Source organism: Nuphar pumila, chromosome 9 (genome assembly GCF_984573655.1).
Source record: "Nuphar pumila chromosome 9, dmNupPumi1.hap1.1, whole genome shotgun sequence".
NCBI classification, from domain to species: Eukaryota; Viridiplantae; Streptophyta; class Magnoliopsida; order Nymphaeales; family Nymphaeaceae; genus Nuphar; species Nuphar pumila.
In genome coordinates, this window is record NC_143257.1 from 125247808 (window position 1) to 125259108 (window position 11301).

Below are 11301 nucleotides of genomic sequence, written 5' to 3' on the forward strand. Positions count from 1 at the left end.
AAGAATCATGTTCTAGCGCGGCACGCTCATAGACGCACTCAAGAATGCATCTAAAACCACATACGTACATAACACAAAGAATATGACCAACAATTTGCTTTTCTAAAGCATGCTTCCAAGAACTAACAAAGCAAGGTTGGACAAGGAAGAGAAGCCATAGATCTTGTGAGCTGAGCTTGGTTTTGGTGATGGTCTCACAGCTCCAATGATCGTAGGCGGTGGCGACACCGGCGCAGGAACCAGCTGTATCAATGTAGTCGGTGGCGGTGATGTTGGTGCACTCGCTTCCGTTGTTGTCACCGGTGGCATGGCTGTAAAAAATGGCCAAAGAGAGCAAGGAGGAAGAAGATCATGGCGTAAGTTCAAGGAATTTCCTAGTTCTAAACTTATAAATTACTTTAGAACCAAACATAATCATGCTGGTAAGGGATGGTTAACTAATTGATGGTAATTACCTGTTGGAGGAAGAGGTGGAAGCGCTGGACCAGGTAAGACAGAGCCTGTCAAAGATAATATAATTTAGTCAAGGAGAAAAACAGAGGAAAAGAAGTCCTAAATTGAAAACTTAGTTAAAAATGGAGTTCACAAATTTGGCCCTGTTTTTGCAAAAATATTGGAGTTCGCAAACTTGGTCATGTTTCATGATGATACCCTTGTGCATATGGGTTGCTTCACTTGACCAGATGGTCTAAGCAAGCTTGGACCAAGCTGGGTTAGGATGGATCCGAATTCAATGGAACCACTGAATCTAGTTGACCCAGATCTTGGAATGGCCCTAAAATTGCAACTAGTCACAAGTAATTCATGACCAAGTTCATGAACTTTCCATCTTTCGTTGAGAGGAAAGGGAAAATTTGACGTTCTTGAAGTTGGTCAAAGCTTCACATTATGCCCAAATGTAATTTTGGAAATATAATAGCAGTTGTTTATTTATTTATTTATTTGTTTTTCTTTTTATTTCCTATTACACAGGTTGCCCATTTACCTGGCGGTGGAAGAGGCGTCGAAGTATCTGCAAAAGGTAAGAAAAAGAGCACACAAAAACATAAACTTGTTAGTGATATTATCATGAGTGGTAATATAAAAATTATCTCTAGATAACACATATTCAAGGAAAATGCGTATTTTAAAATTTCATACTGGCGATAGGAGTACCAATTAAATTTCAATAAAAATCTCGATATTTTCTTGCTACCAGTAGAAAACCAAAATTTCCAAGATTTTTGTCAGCACCCTTACCATCTTTAAAGAGGCATTTGCTGTCACCTGTTTTCTTTATATGTAGGTTACAGCAACTTGGAATTGCTATAAGGGTTATCAATAATAGTCAAATCCTCACCAAGGACCAGTTTGGACCCATATCCGGATATGGACACAAATAAAAGAGGGTTGGCCCTGATAAGCTGCTGCAAAATCAACAAACTTATCTTCCATATATAAATGGTACAAGCAGGGTGTAACTGTGTAAGACGGTAACAGATCACTCTAGCCCATATCAATTTCGTCTAACTCAATGCTATCAGTTCTACCATGGATATGGATGAATGCATCATCTGGATCTATATTAAGGTCCACTTGAATAGTCATGTTTCTTTGCATAGTATAGCTTCCTATATCTGCAGACACCATAGGTAATTCAAGTGATTACCTTTGCATTGCATTGGTACTGCCGGCATGTTGCACATGCGAGGGAGGGAGAGGGCCAAGGTCCGGTTGATGGGGATCCTGAACGGGACATTGGCCGTCAAGATAAGGCAGAAACATCCTGCAGAGTTGGTAACCAGGGAGGCAAGGGATCCACAACAATCAGCAGTTGGGGAGCTGCCATTACCACTGCTTCCAGTGACATAGTTCAGGCAAGGAGTGAAGCTACTGATCATGCCCGCGGTGCACACTGTGGTGATTTGGGCCGAAACCGGTGTGATTACCGCCGGATAAATGGCCATTGATAAGACTAGGATCTTGATTAAGCTAGTGACCACCTCCATCCCTATGGCTTAATCTCCAACTGTAGAGTTTGCTATAGTGAATGGTGATGGCTTAATTGTAGTGTTGTGTCCTTATATAAGAGAGAGAGAGAGAGAGAGAGTAGTTTTTTGGAGTTGAACTACTAACTAATCTAATAATTCAATGTTTGGCTGAGTTTGGTAGTCAAGAAACATATGATATTTTCTCATATGACAAAAAATGTCCTTTCATTGAGCTGGAGCTCTTCCAGACCCACGTAAAGCGCTTACATATTAAAGTTTTGCATTGCAGCATAGTTTTGTGTTTCTACATAATTTCGCATCTTTAGAATTTTATATCAGCTGATATTTTCCTGAGTTTTTCCTTAAAACACTATCAATTTGTCTTGATATCTTCCATAGTGGGGCCAATCCCCAATTTGGAGACTTGTGAAATTGAGCAGGAAGCATGGACCCGAACATATAGTTTGAAAGTTGACTAAAGTTTTGTTTTGGCTTTCATCATTGTAAATCTGGATCATGTCTAAGCTACTCACAGACCCGACCCTTGTCTGGCCCGTTTACCACTCTATTGACCGTTTAATTCAGATTGGGACCTTGGCTAGGGTCTGACTGATAGATTTGATTTTTGTGGGGCCCGTTCTCTTAGTCTTTGGCCATCTGCCAGGTTGGTTGGCTATCAATAAACCTACTCAAGTTCTAGGTGTAGGTAGGTGAAGGGAATTCTCGCCTTTTTCAAAGAGGTATCTAGAGGCCCTTAGGTGCATTGTTACCTGTGCAACTACGCTGCCCGCCGCAAAAAAAGGGGCAAAGGTGCTGTTTTGACCACCACTAAAAGTGTTAAAAGCTGTTTTTTTAGCATTTTTTGCGCTAGCCGTCCATCAAGTCCTATGATGGACGGCCAGCTCAATTGATCTTAGTAGTTGCTCACCTAAGGGTTGCGAAACTACTACTTTTTTCTCTTTCTTAATATATATATATATATGTGTGTGTGTGTGTTTTGCATGATCGGTTTGCTAGAAAATCACACTTGGATCATGTATTGAATATTTTTTTTTAAATTATAAACCGTTGATTTTTTAATCTTATAAAAACCTAACTTGGTTTTGGAATTGAACTATCCACGATTCTCATAAAATCAAGCATGTAGATCACATCTGTATGGTCAGATTTTAGAAAAAAAAAACAATCTTTCTAAGGTAGGTATAAAAAAGCATTAGGCACCTACCCATTTCTCTCTCTCTCTCTCTCTCTCTCTATATATATATATATATATATATATATAACAAGAGGACCATGGTGGCATGATAGAGATTGATACCCTGGCGTTTGGCTCACCCCTATGAGTAGTTAAAACCATGGTAACAATATAGGCTATATATAGCCTATACATAGCAACATATCACCATTTGCTTCAGAACCTATAAATTTCTCAAAAAACAGCCAAAATATGGGTATCGCGATATATCTGGATAAGTTTTGAATAAAATTCAAGATATTTTTGTTTCTTATGTTGTTTTTCCAGATTTTATCTTTCAAAATGACGTGGGTTTAGGAAGAAGCCGGTTTTTAAGGTATTCATTAAGAGAGGTTCCTTGATTTATTGATATTTTGTAACCCTTTTTTAGAAGGTAATTATTTTTTATTTTTTCTCTGTTATCTTTCTTGTTTTGTTCTTTATTTCTCCTTTCACTCTGTGGGTTTGCCAATGTCGGAGGTCTAAATGTCCTTAATTATGTGCAAATATTTACAGGTTTGCACTCTATTTTCTATTTTCTTTTTTCTTTTTTTTAATTTCTCTCATGTCATACCTTTTTGTCTAAGTCTAAATTTCTTCAATTTATGATATAATCTAAGTTTTTTGTTGTGTTCCAATAATTTGGTAGTTTTTATTTTTCATTTCTGTTCCACTTGAATATTTGCTGCAGTGAAAATTGCCTTCTAAAAAGCATATTTTTGCAGTTTTTTGTCTTCATCTAAGTTCACATGGGTTTGTATATGCACATTCTTTGTTTACATTTTTTCAAGATTAACCGATGTTTGCAACTAATGAAATTAATTTAGTGCCTCAAATTTACTTCTTTTGTGTGTATATTTTAATATTAATTAAACTGTTGATAAATTAACGATATATAAGCTATATATAGCCGATATGCTATATGGATGACAAACGATATTGAGAATCTTTAGGAAGTCCATGTTTTTCTTGTTTCGATGAAAAACAGAGAAGTGAGCAATGGTATCAGAGTTTTCTTAAATTCTTCAAAACCGGACAGAACCCAACTTTGGAGCACATCAAGTGACAGGAGTTGTATACTTTACAAAGTACTCGGGTCACACAAAATACATAAAATTGCTGCGTGTAGAAATTATTCAAGTAGGGATTTTCTCTATTGTATGTAGGGTGTCAATGGTTTGGACCGAGGTGGAAACCAGACTTGGACTAGATTTCGGGTATGATTTTTTTACCAGATAAGAACTACATGAACCAGACCTAGACCATACCCAGTAAAATAATATCTTTTATTATTTTTACATTGAAAATTTGTGGGTCTTAATCGTAACTTGCATCAGGCCCAGGTCTGGTATAAAAAATCACAAATTATACATAGGTCCATGTATTAATCGAACCTTTGGGTCCGGACCCATCGGGTCTTCTTATTTGTCACCATATGTGGACCCTATAGGGTTTGGTCAAGGTCGGGTACGGGTAATTAAAGTCGACTGGTTGACACCCCTAATACTACAAGAAAAATGTTATTTAGCGTTAGAAATTTCCAACAAAAACAATCCATCACTATGAAAGTTTCTAACAACCTTAGAACATAAATATGCATGCTTGAATCACTATGAGAGTTTTTTGACAAACTTAGAACACATATATGCTTGATTGAAGCACTATAAGAGTTTTTTGACAACATTAGAATACATATAAGTATGATTTCATCACTATGAAAGTTTTTGACTGACTTATAACACATATATGCATGATTGAATCACTATGAAAGTTTTTTAACAACATTAGAACACATATAAGCATGATTTCATCACTAAGAAAGTTTTTTGACTGCCTTATAACACATATATGTATGATTGAATCACTATGAAAGTTTTTTGACAACCTTAGAACACATATATATGCATGATTGAATCATTATGAAAGTTTTTTGACAACCTTAGAACACATATATAAGCATGATTTCATTACTATGAAATTGTTTGGCTGTCTTAGAACATATATATGCATGCTTGAATCACTATGAAAGTTTTTTTACAACCTTAGAACACATATATGCATAATTGAATCACTATGAGAGTTTTTTGACAACATTAGAACACATAAAAGCATGATTGTGATACAAAAGACATTTATTTGACAGCCTTATAACATATATATGCATGCTTGAATCACTATAATATTTTTTTGACAACCTTAGAACACATATCTGCATGATTGAATCACTATGGATTTTTTTTTGTCAACCTTAGAACACATATTTGAATTCTGTTAATGTCCTTTACTTTATTGGTAGCTAGTCTATGTGTAATTCATTCATGTTACTTTGATTGCCTTAGATTAGGTGCATTGCATATAATCCATTTCATTATATTTTGTTTATCAATATTAACCTTTATTTTCTCTTGTAGAATGTTGGAGATAATCAACGTAGAAGAGCTGATGGAGGCATGGATGAAGGGGCGAATCAAGACAATGAAGAAGATGATGCTCAGAAACTTGACGATGATTAGATTCATGTATTGAATTTGTTGCACCTTCTTGTTGTTTCAAAAGAAACTCTTTGTAAATGTTCACTTGTAAATAAGTAGAACTTAGCGAGGATTAGAGTACTGGATCGATAAATTTTTTCACCTTATATCTTGTGTTAAATTTGTTTCAACTGCTTTGTATATATATTTTTTATGTGAACTTTATTTTTTATACACAAGATATATAAATTGTATAACTAGAATTTTTTTTTCTCGATATTTATATTTCAAACAAATTTTTTAAAATTTTTTTATTTTTTGCGACAGATATTGTCCGTCGCTAATTAGTATCGGCCTCCAATTTAGTGACGGATATTTATCCGTCGAAAAACTAAATCGGTCGATATTTTGCGACGGATTGTAATCCATCGTAATTCCGTCGCTACAATAGCCACAAATGTGTATCTGTCCCAAAACCAAATCTCTTCGAATTAACGACGGCCTTGCGATGAATCATGACATTCGCTAATTCATCGCAAATTAGTGACGAAAGTAATGATAGATATTGTTCATCGTTAATTAGCGACTAGGAAATTACGATGAAAGTTATCCGTCGTTAACCCGTCGCTAAACTGTTCAGCGACGGATTACGACCGTCGCTAATCCACAGATTTCTTGTAGTGTAATTGTATGCAATAATTTTTTAATCAAACTATTTTAAAAAATTGATTTTTTAATTTAAAAATCATAAAAGTTTCAAAAGAATTTGTCTAAAAAAGAAATGAAATAAATGGTGACTTGTAGGGTTCAATCAAATTCTAAAATACACGTTCGACGTTGCCAAATTAACTCGTTATGAACAAAAAAAAAGGATAACTGATTTATGTTGTATTGGCCAATTATAGATTTATAGGCCCTCTGAATTGCAGGGATCCGAGAATATCTCGGAATGAACGGTCAAGCTTGGATTAGCTTATTACCTAGCCAAAATGAGCCATATCATGAGCTGCTAAGTGGCCCTATCCACCAGTAACGAAGGAGTACGGATTCCGTCATTTGACATAGAATGGGTTCCATCCTGCATTCAATCCTAGCTGTCTAATCAACGGTTAGGATTGAACCACATTTTCACCTAGATGTGAACTGATCCCTAGCCATTCAGATGCTTCAGTTGGACTGCTAGTATCTATGTTAATGGGATCCTTTTTTTGTAACGAAATACCCCACAACTCTCTCTAATCGGATCTTTTGTAAGATAGTTTTGGCATGTTTTTACTGTGAGTAGTGATACATTGACTCTATTGCAAGAAGTTTTTTTTTTTAATTTACCTTTTTAGACAGAAATTTATAAATGGCTGCCTAACTTATCAGCTATTTATAAAAATCCGCCTATGGTGTCTTTGGTTACATTTATCCGCTTGCTTTTATAGTTTATGTTTCAAAGACATGCATCATTCAGGAATGCCTGGTCTCCCCGATAGCTGTCTCTTTCTAAATTATCAGAGAATAGTAAGGGAAGGTCTTCTAAGGCTTGAAAAACAGATCCCACTTTGTCTGGCACGATCTAACATGTTTACATACAACCTTTTCTTGATCTACTTTTGGAATGATTATGATGGTTGAATTGTTAGAGAAGCATCTTAACCAAGGGATCTTGGGCGAAAGTCCCACATTCAACAAGAGAGAGAGAGAGAGAGAGAGAGATTTAACCAAACATCACGAATCATTTTATTGACAAGAATAATGCAAATCCCCCACAATCACAAAGGTCACATAGGACCATGAAAGAACACCAAAGAAAAAAAAAAGAATTCAATGAACTCCATGAGAAAATAATAACTATGCACAAACAATCAAATCCAAGCCAACTTAGAAGGAACCAAACGCAGCACATGAAACGAGGAAGATGGCAGTGAGAGCCATGAGAGAAGGCGCCGAGTTCATGGAGTTGCCATTAGTTGATGGTGCAGGGGCTCCAGGTGTGGATTTGGTGCTGGTTCCTGCAGTATCATGTGATTCATATCAGAGAAAATGTATATAAGCATGGGAAAATAAGAAATTTCACTGTATATACTGTTGAAAGATTTTTTCTTTTAGGCAATCTGGGGTTAGGCAGACCCTACCAGATATCTCTTAAGCCCCATGTGTCAGAGGGATTCGAACCTGGGCCTTCAGCTTGGCACAGGACCCCGCTTACCACATGGGATACCACCTCGGAGGGCCTTCAGCTTGAAAGTTTTTAATGCCTGCTTTCTTTTTGGATAACCAAGGAGAAAAACCACCGAGTTCATTGGCATAAAACTCCGAGTCCCTCTTGCCTACCATGGAGTACACCCATCTTTGAGCTCGCAATAAAAGGCACACGTCCATGGGTTTCGAGCTCATGACATCTTATCAACTAGATGACATTCAGGAGTCACCGCTATCAGATGAGTGGGGGCCTTTGTGGGCCATTTCTTTGATAATTATTGTTGCAGCTTACTGTGGTATTCCGTTGCAACAAGGTTTACTCATTAAACAAGCTGAGTAAAGCCCAAAAATTTGCTACAAACTGGCTGGTGATAAGTAGATTTCAACTAAAATATGAATCTCAGATCCCTGTTTGCGAAGAAAACTGAGATTCAGTGTTTGTTTACCTCCATCTTGTCATCAGCTCGATGCAAAATAGATCTTTTGGATTCGGATCCGGATCCGATCGATCAAATTCTATCGCCATTGAACTACTTACCTGATCTCATGTTCAAACACCAAACTTGGTCTGGTTTAGATCAGAAAAGGCTCTAGATTGGATCCCGCCAAATCTGAACCCTGAACCATGTAGGGTTCCAGAAAGTCCAACCTGGGTCAGGGCCCACACAGGTTGTGCAGGTTTTGGAGCTATAATCCTGGGGTGTTATTTGCACTGTCGAAAGGTCAAATACTCAAAAAAGTGTTTTGACTTCTTTGTGTGTTACCTGATGGGCTAGGACTGCTTGTTGGTGAGCTAGTTGGAGTCGAGACTGATTTTGGTGGTGCATCAACTGGAGCAGGAGAAGCAGTGGGTGAGCCACTGAGAGCTGTCAAAGAGAAAAACGAAAAAAATGTAAGGCTCAATCTTTGGCATACCAAAAAATAGAAAATATCCCAATCTGGTTTGATGAGATACCAAGATGGTCCTTTAATCAATTCCATGGGGACCTAGAGACATACAAATAATGCATATATTCATCTTTTCCACATCAATTGGTTGATTCTTGCCCACAAATTTTTAGATTTTCAGATGTCTTAAGTACTGCATGCAAACTGTACATAGCAAAATTTGCAGAAAATGCGACTATGGAATGAATGATTAGTAGCACTTACTGCTGCACAGCGTTGGTGAGGGTGTTTTCACATTGCAAGCACTAGGGAGCGCTAGTGCCTGGGTCTGGTTGACTGTGATCCCAAGTGAGGTACCAGCGTTGGGCCCAATGAGTAGGCAGAGACACTGGGGCTGGGTCTTGACCACACTATCAAGTTGTGAGCAGCACACTTGTGCAGGTGTGGATGAGTTGCCGGTAACGTAGCTCAAGCAAGGTGTAAGGCCAACGAGTGAGGTGGCGCAGCTGGTTTGAGCATATGTGTGCACATACAATGTGCAAACAATGGCCAAGACCAAACCCAACTTGACAGCCATTTGAGAAGGAAAAGTCGAGGAGACGGTCACCGGAAATTTAGTACTTGTTTTCCGGTAGACCGAAGATATGAAGAGCTCTGGACTTGGTTTGTGTCAATGGCTACCTAGGAAGGAGTATTTATAGGAGAGGAGAGGCCAGAAGTGAAAGGAATCAGAAAGGAGACAAAAACAGTTGGGTTTATGGATGAACAACCATTCCTACTTCGCTATCTTTCTTTGACACTAAGCTATCAGGTGGTAGCTCATTAAAAAAATGCAGTTGAGTTTGAAACTTATTTGTGGGCGCTTGACTACTGTTTTTAGTTTATGGTTTAGTTATCTAATATATTTATAAAATATGGGTAGGTGAGAGTTTTTCTTATTGTTATAACGACGTGCCAAATTGCCTCTTTGCATCAATTTTTTTTTCTTGACAAACTTGAGAATCCTTTCCTCAAAGACGGAATGGATCATGAACCACATAACCAATTACGAACTTGACTCTTATAACAGTAACGGATCCAATATTCAATAATTCTGAAGAAATAACTTTTGGCTCAACCAACCCTGACTTAAGCCAAAGTTGGCCATGCACCACTTGTTTTCATGGTACAAGGCTTCGGCCAAGTTGGTCCTTCTATGTTGTGCTGCATTCAGACTCATTGTACATCGAGTTAAAAGTAACCTCTGCATGACTGCTTTAATCTGTTGAGAAAGAAACCATTTGTTTATGAAATGGTCGATCTGCCTCTAGACATGTCTTATTAGAGCCAAATGCATGACGGGTCAGACCATTTTATAGAGTCAGAAAACATTGTCTTGCAAAGTGCAGCTGAAGTGAGTCGAACTCACTGAATCTCTAGACTAGATAAGGAGCTCATCTATGTTACACGAACACTTCATTTAGCATGCGTATCCCGTACCGACACGACACTTAATCGACATAGTCAAACCAGTTTCACGTACTGTCAATCATAGTGACAAACGTTTTAAAAGGTAATTTTTCATTTTTTAAAAACTTGCAAGAAATTGAAAATTTTTCATAAATCTCACATTTTTTTCGAGATAAATAGCCATTTAAAATGTAAATATCGCGTTTAAATTGCGGTATTTATGTTTTTTCATAAATCTTGCAAGATTTTGAAAATCTCGTGAGAAAAACGGCAATTTCTCATGATATTATCGTGAGATTTTCATAAATCTTGTGATATTTGTCACTATGCTGTCAATATTGTAACTTTAACTTTACAAATTTTCTTTTATGATCTTATTTACTTATTTCATATTCACTCGAGTTATTTCTCTTTTATAATTTGTTAACAATTATATTACATTTCCAACTTCAACTTAGTTCCATTGTTGTTCCTAAATGTAGTGATTTAAAATTGCTGTTTTATATGCACACACATACATCTAATGTGTGCGTGTGGCCGTGTCCCTGTGTCCTAATTTTTGAAAATTATCGTATCGTACTAAGTGTATTCGCATAGTGTCCCCCTCCCACATCTGCCCTCTTTTCCCCTTTATTCAAGAAGCTAGTCCCTAAAATCAAACTCGGATTGGCATATTAAATGAGGTCTAAATCAAAATTACATGCACTAAAAGATTGTTCAAGTCATGTCTTATGGCTCAATACATGTTACTCAAATCATGTGAATTGGAGCAAGCTGCCAGCGTGCAGTCCAAGCATTGGCCAACATGACTGAGATTAAATATCACTATATGCAGTTCATGCAATCTCTGCCCTGCAATGTTTTGCATGTTCTAGTCTAACTAAACTTTTTTTTAAAGATAAGCATAACTAAAACCTATTTTATTAATGTAAGTAGAACCCATTGGTCGTATAGTAATCTAAGTACTTAGCTATGCATTGCTGTGTTTACTATATAAAATCTGAGTCGGTGGGTTGTTAGTACAAATTTCAAACGTTTTGCCTCACTCTCCTCATAATAAAAATGACAGCCTAACTAACATAGGTTCCATGCAAATCTG

The 11301-nt window shown here is 37.0% G+C and overlaps 2 protein-coding genes across 2 annotated transcripts; both read right to left on the reverse strand.

Annotated features, from left to right (window-relative positions):
- Window positions 1–1020: 1020 nt before the first annotated feature.
- LOC149829299 (non-specific lipid transfer protein GPI-anchored 20-like) lies at window positions 1021–2041 on the reverse strand. The gene has a single exon (XM_090018027.1). The coding sequence runs from the start codon at window positions 1986–1988 to the stop codon at window positions 1611–1613; it is 378 nt and encodes a 125-aa protein (XP_089874153.1). The 5' UTR covers window positions 1989–2041; the 3' UTR covers window positions 1021–1610.
- A 5461-nt stretch (window positions 2042–7502) lies between these two features.
- LOC149829300 (non-specific lipid transfer protein GPI-anchored 15-like) lies at window positions 7503–9356 on the reverse strand. The gene is made up of 3 exons (XM_090017337.1): window positions 9018–9356; window positions 8630–8731; window positions 7503–7675 (listed from the first exon to the last, which is right to left on the reverse strand). The coding sequence occupies exons 1-3, from the start codon at window positions 9328–9330 to the stop codon at window positions 7545–7547; spliced, it is 546 nt and encodes a 181-aa protein (XP_089873463.1). The 5' UTR covers window positions 9331–9356; the 3' UTR covers window positions 7503–7544.
- Window positions 9357–11301: the final 1945 nt, after the last annotated feature.

Excerpts from the sequence above, each read along its gene's own strand:
- LOC149829300 (XM_090017337.1), bottom strand. The coding sequence starts at position 9,330 with ATGGCTGTCAAGTTGGGTTTGGTCTTGGCCATTGTTTGCACATTGTAT. Across the intron at positions 8,732-9,017 it reads CTCACCAACGCTGTGCAGCA|CTCTCAGTGGCTCACCCACT; the intron begins GTAAGTGCTACT and ends TCTCTTTGACAG. Across the intron at positions 7,676-8,629 it reads AAGCAGTCCTAGCCCATCAG|GAACCAGCACCAAATCCACA; the intron begins GTAACACACAAA and ends ATGATACTGCAG.
- LOC149829299 (XM_090018027.1), bottom strand. The coding sequence starts at position 1,988 with ATGGAGGTGGTCACTAGCTTAATCAAGATCCTAGTCTTATCAATGGCC.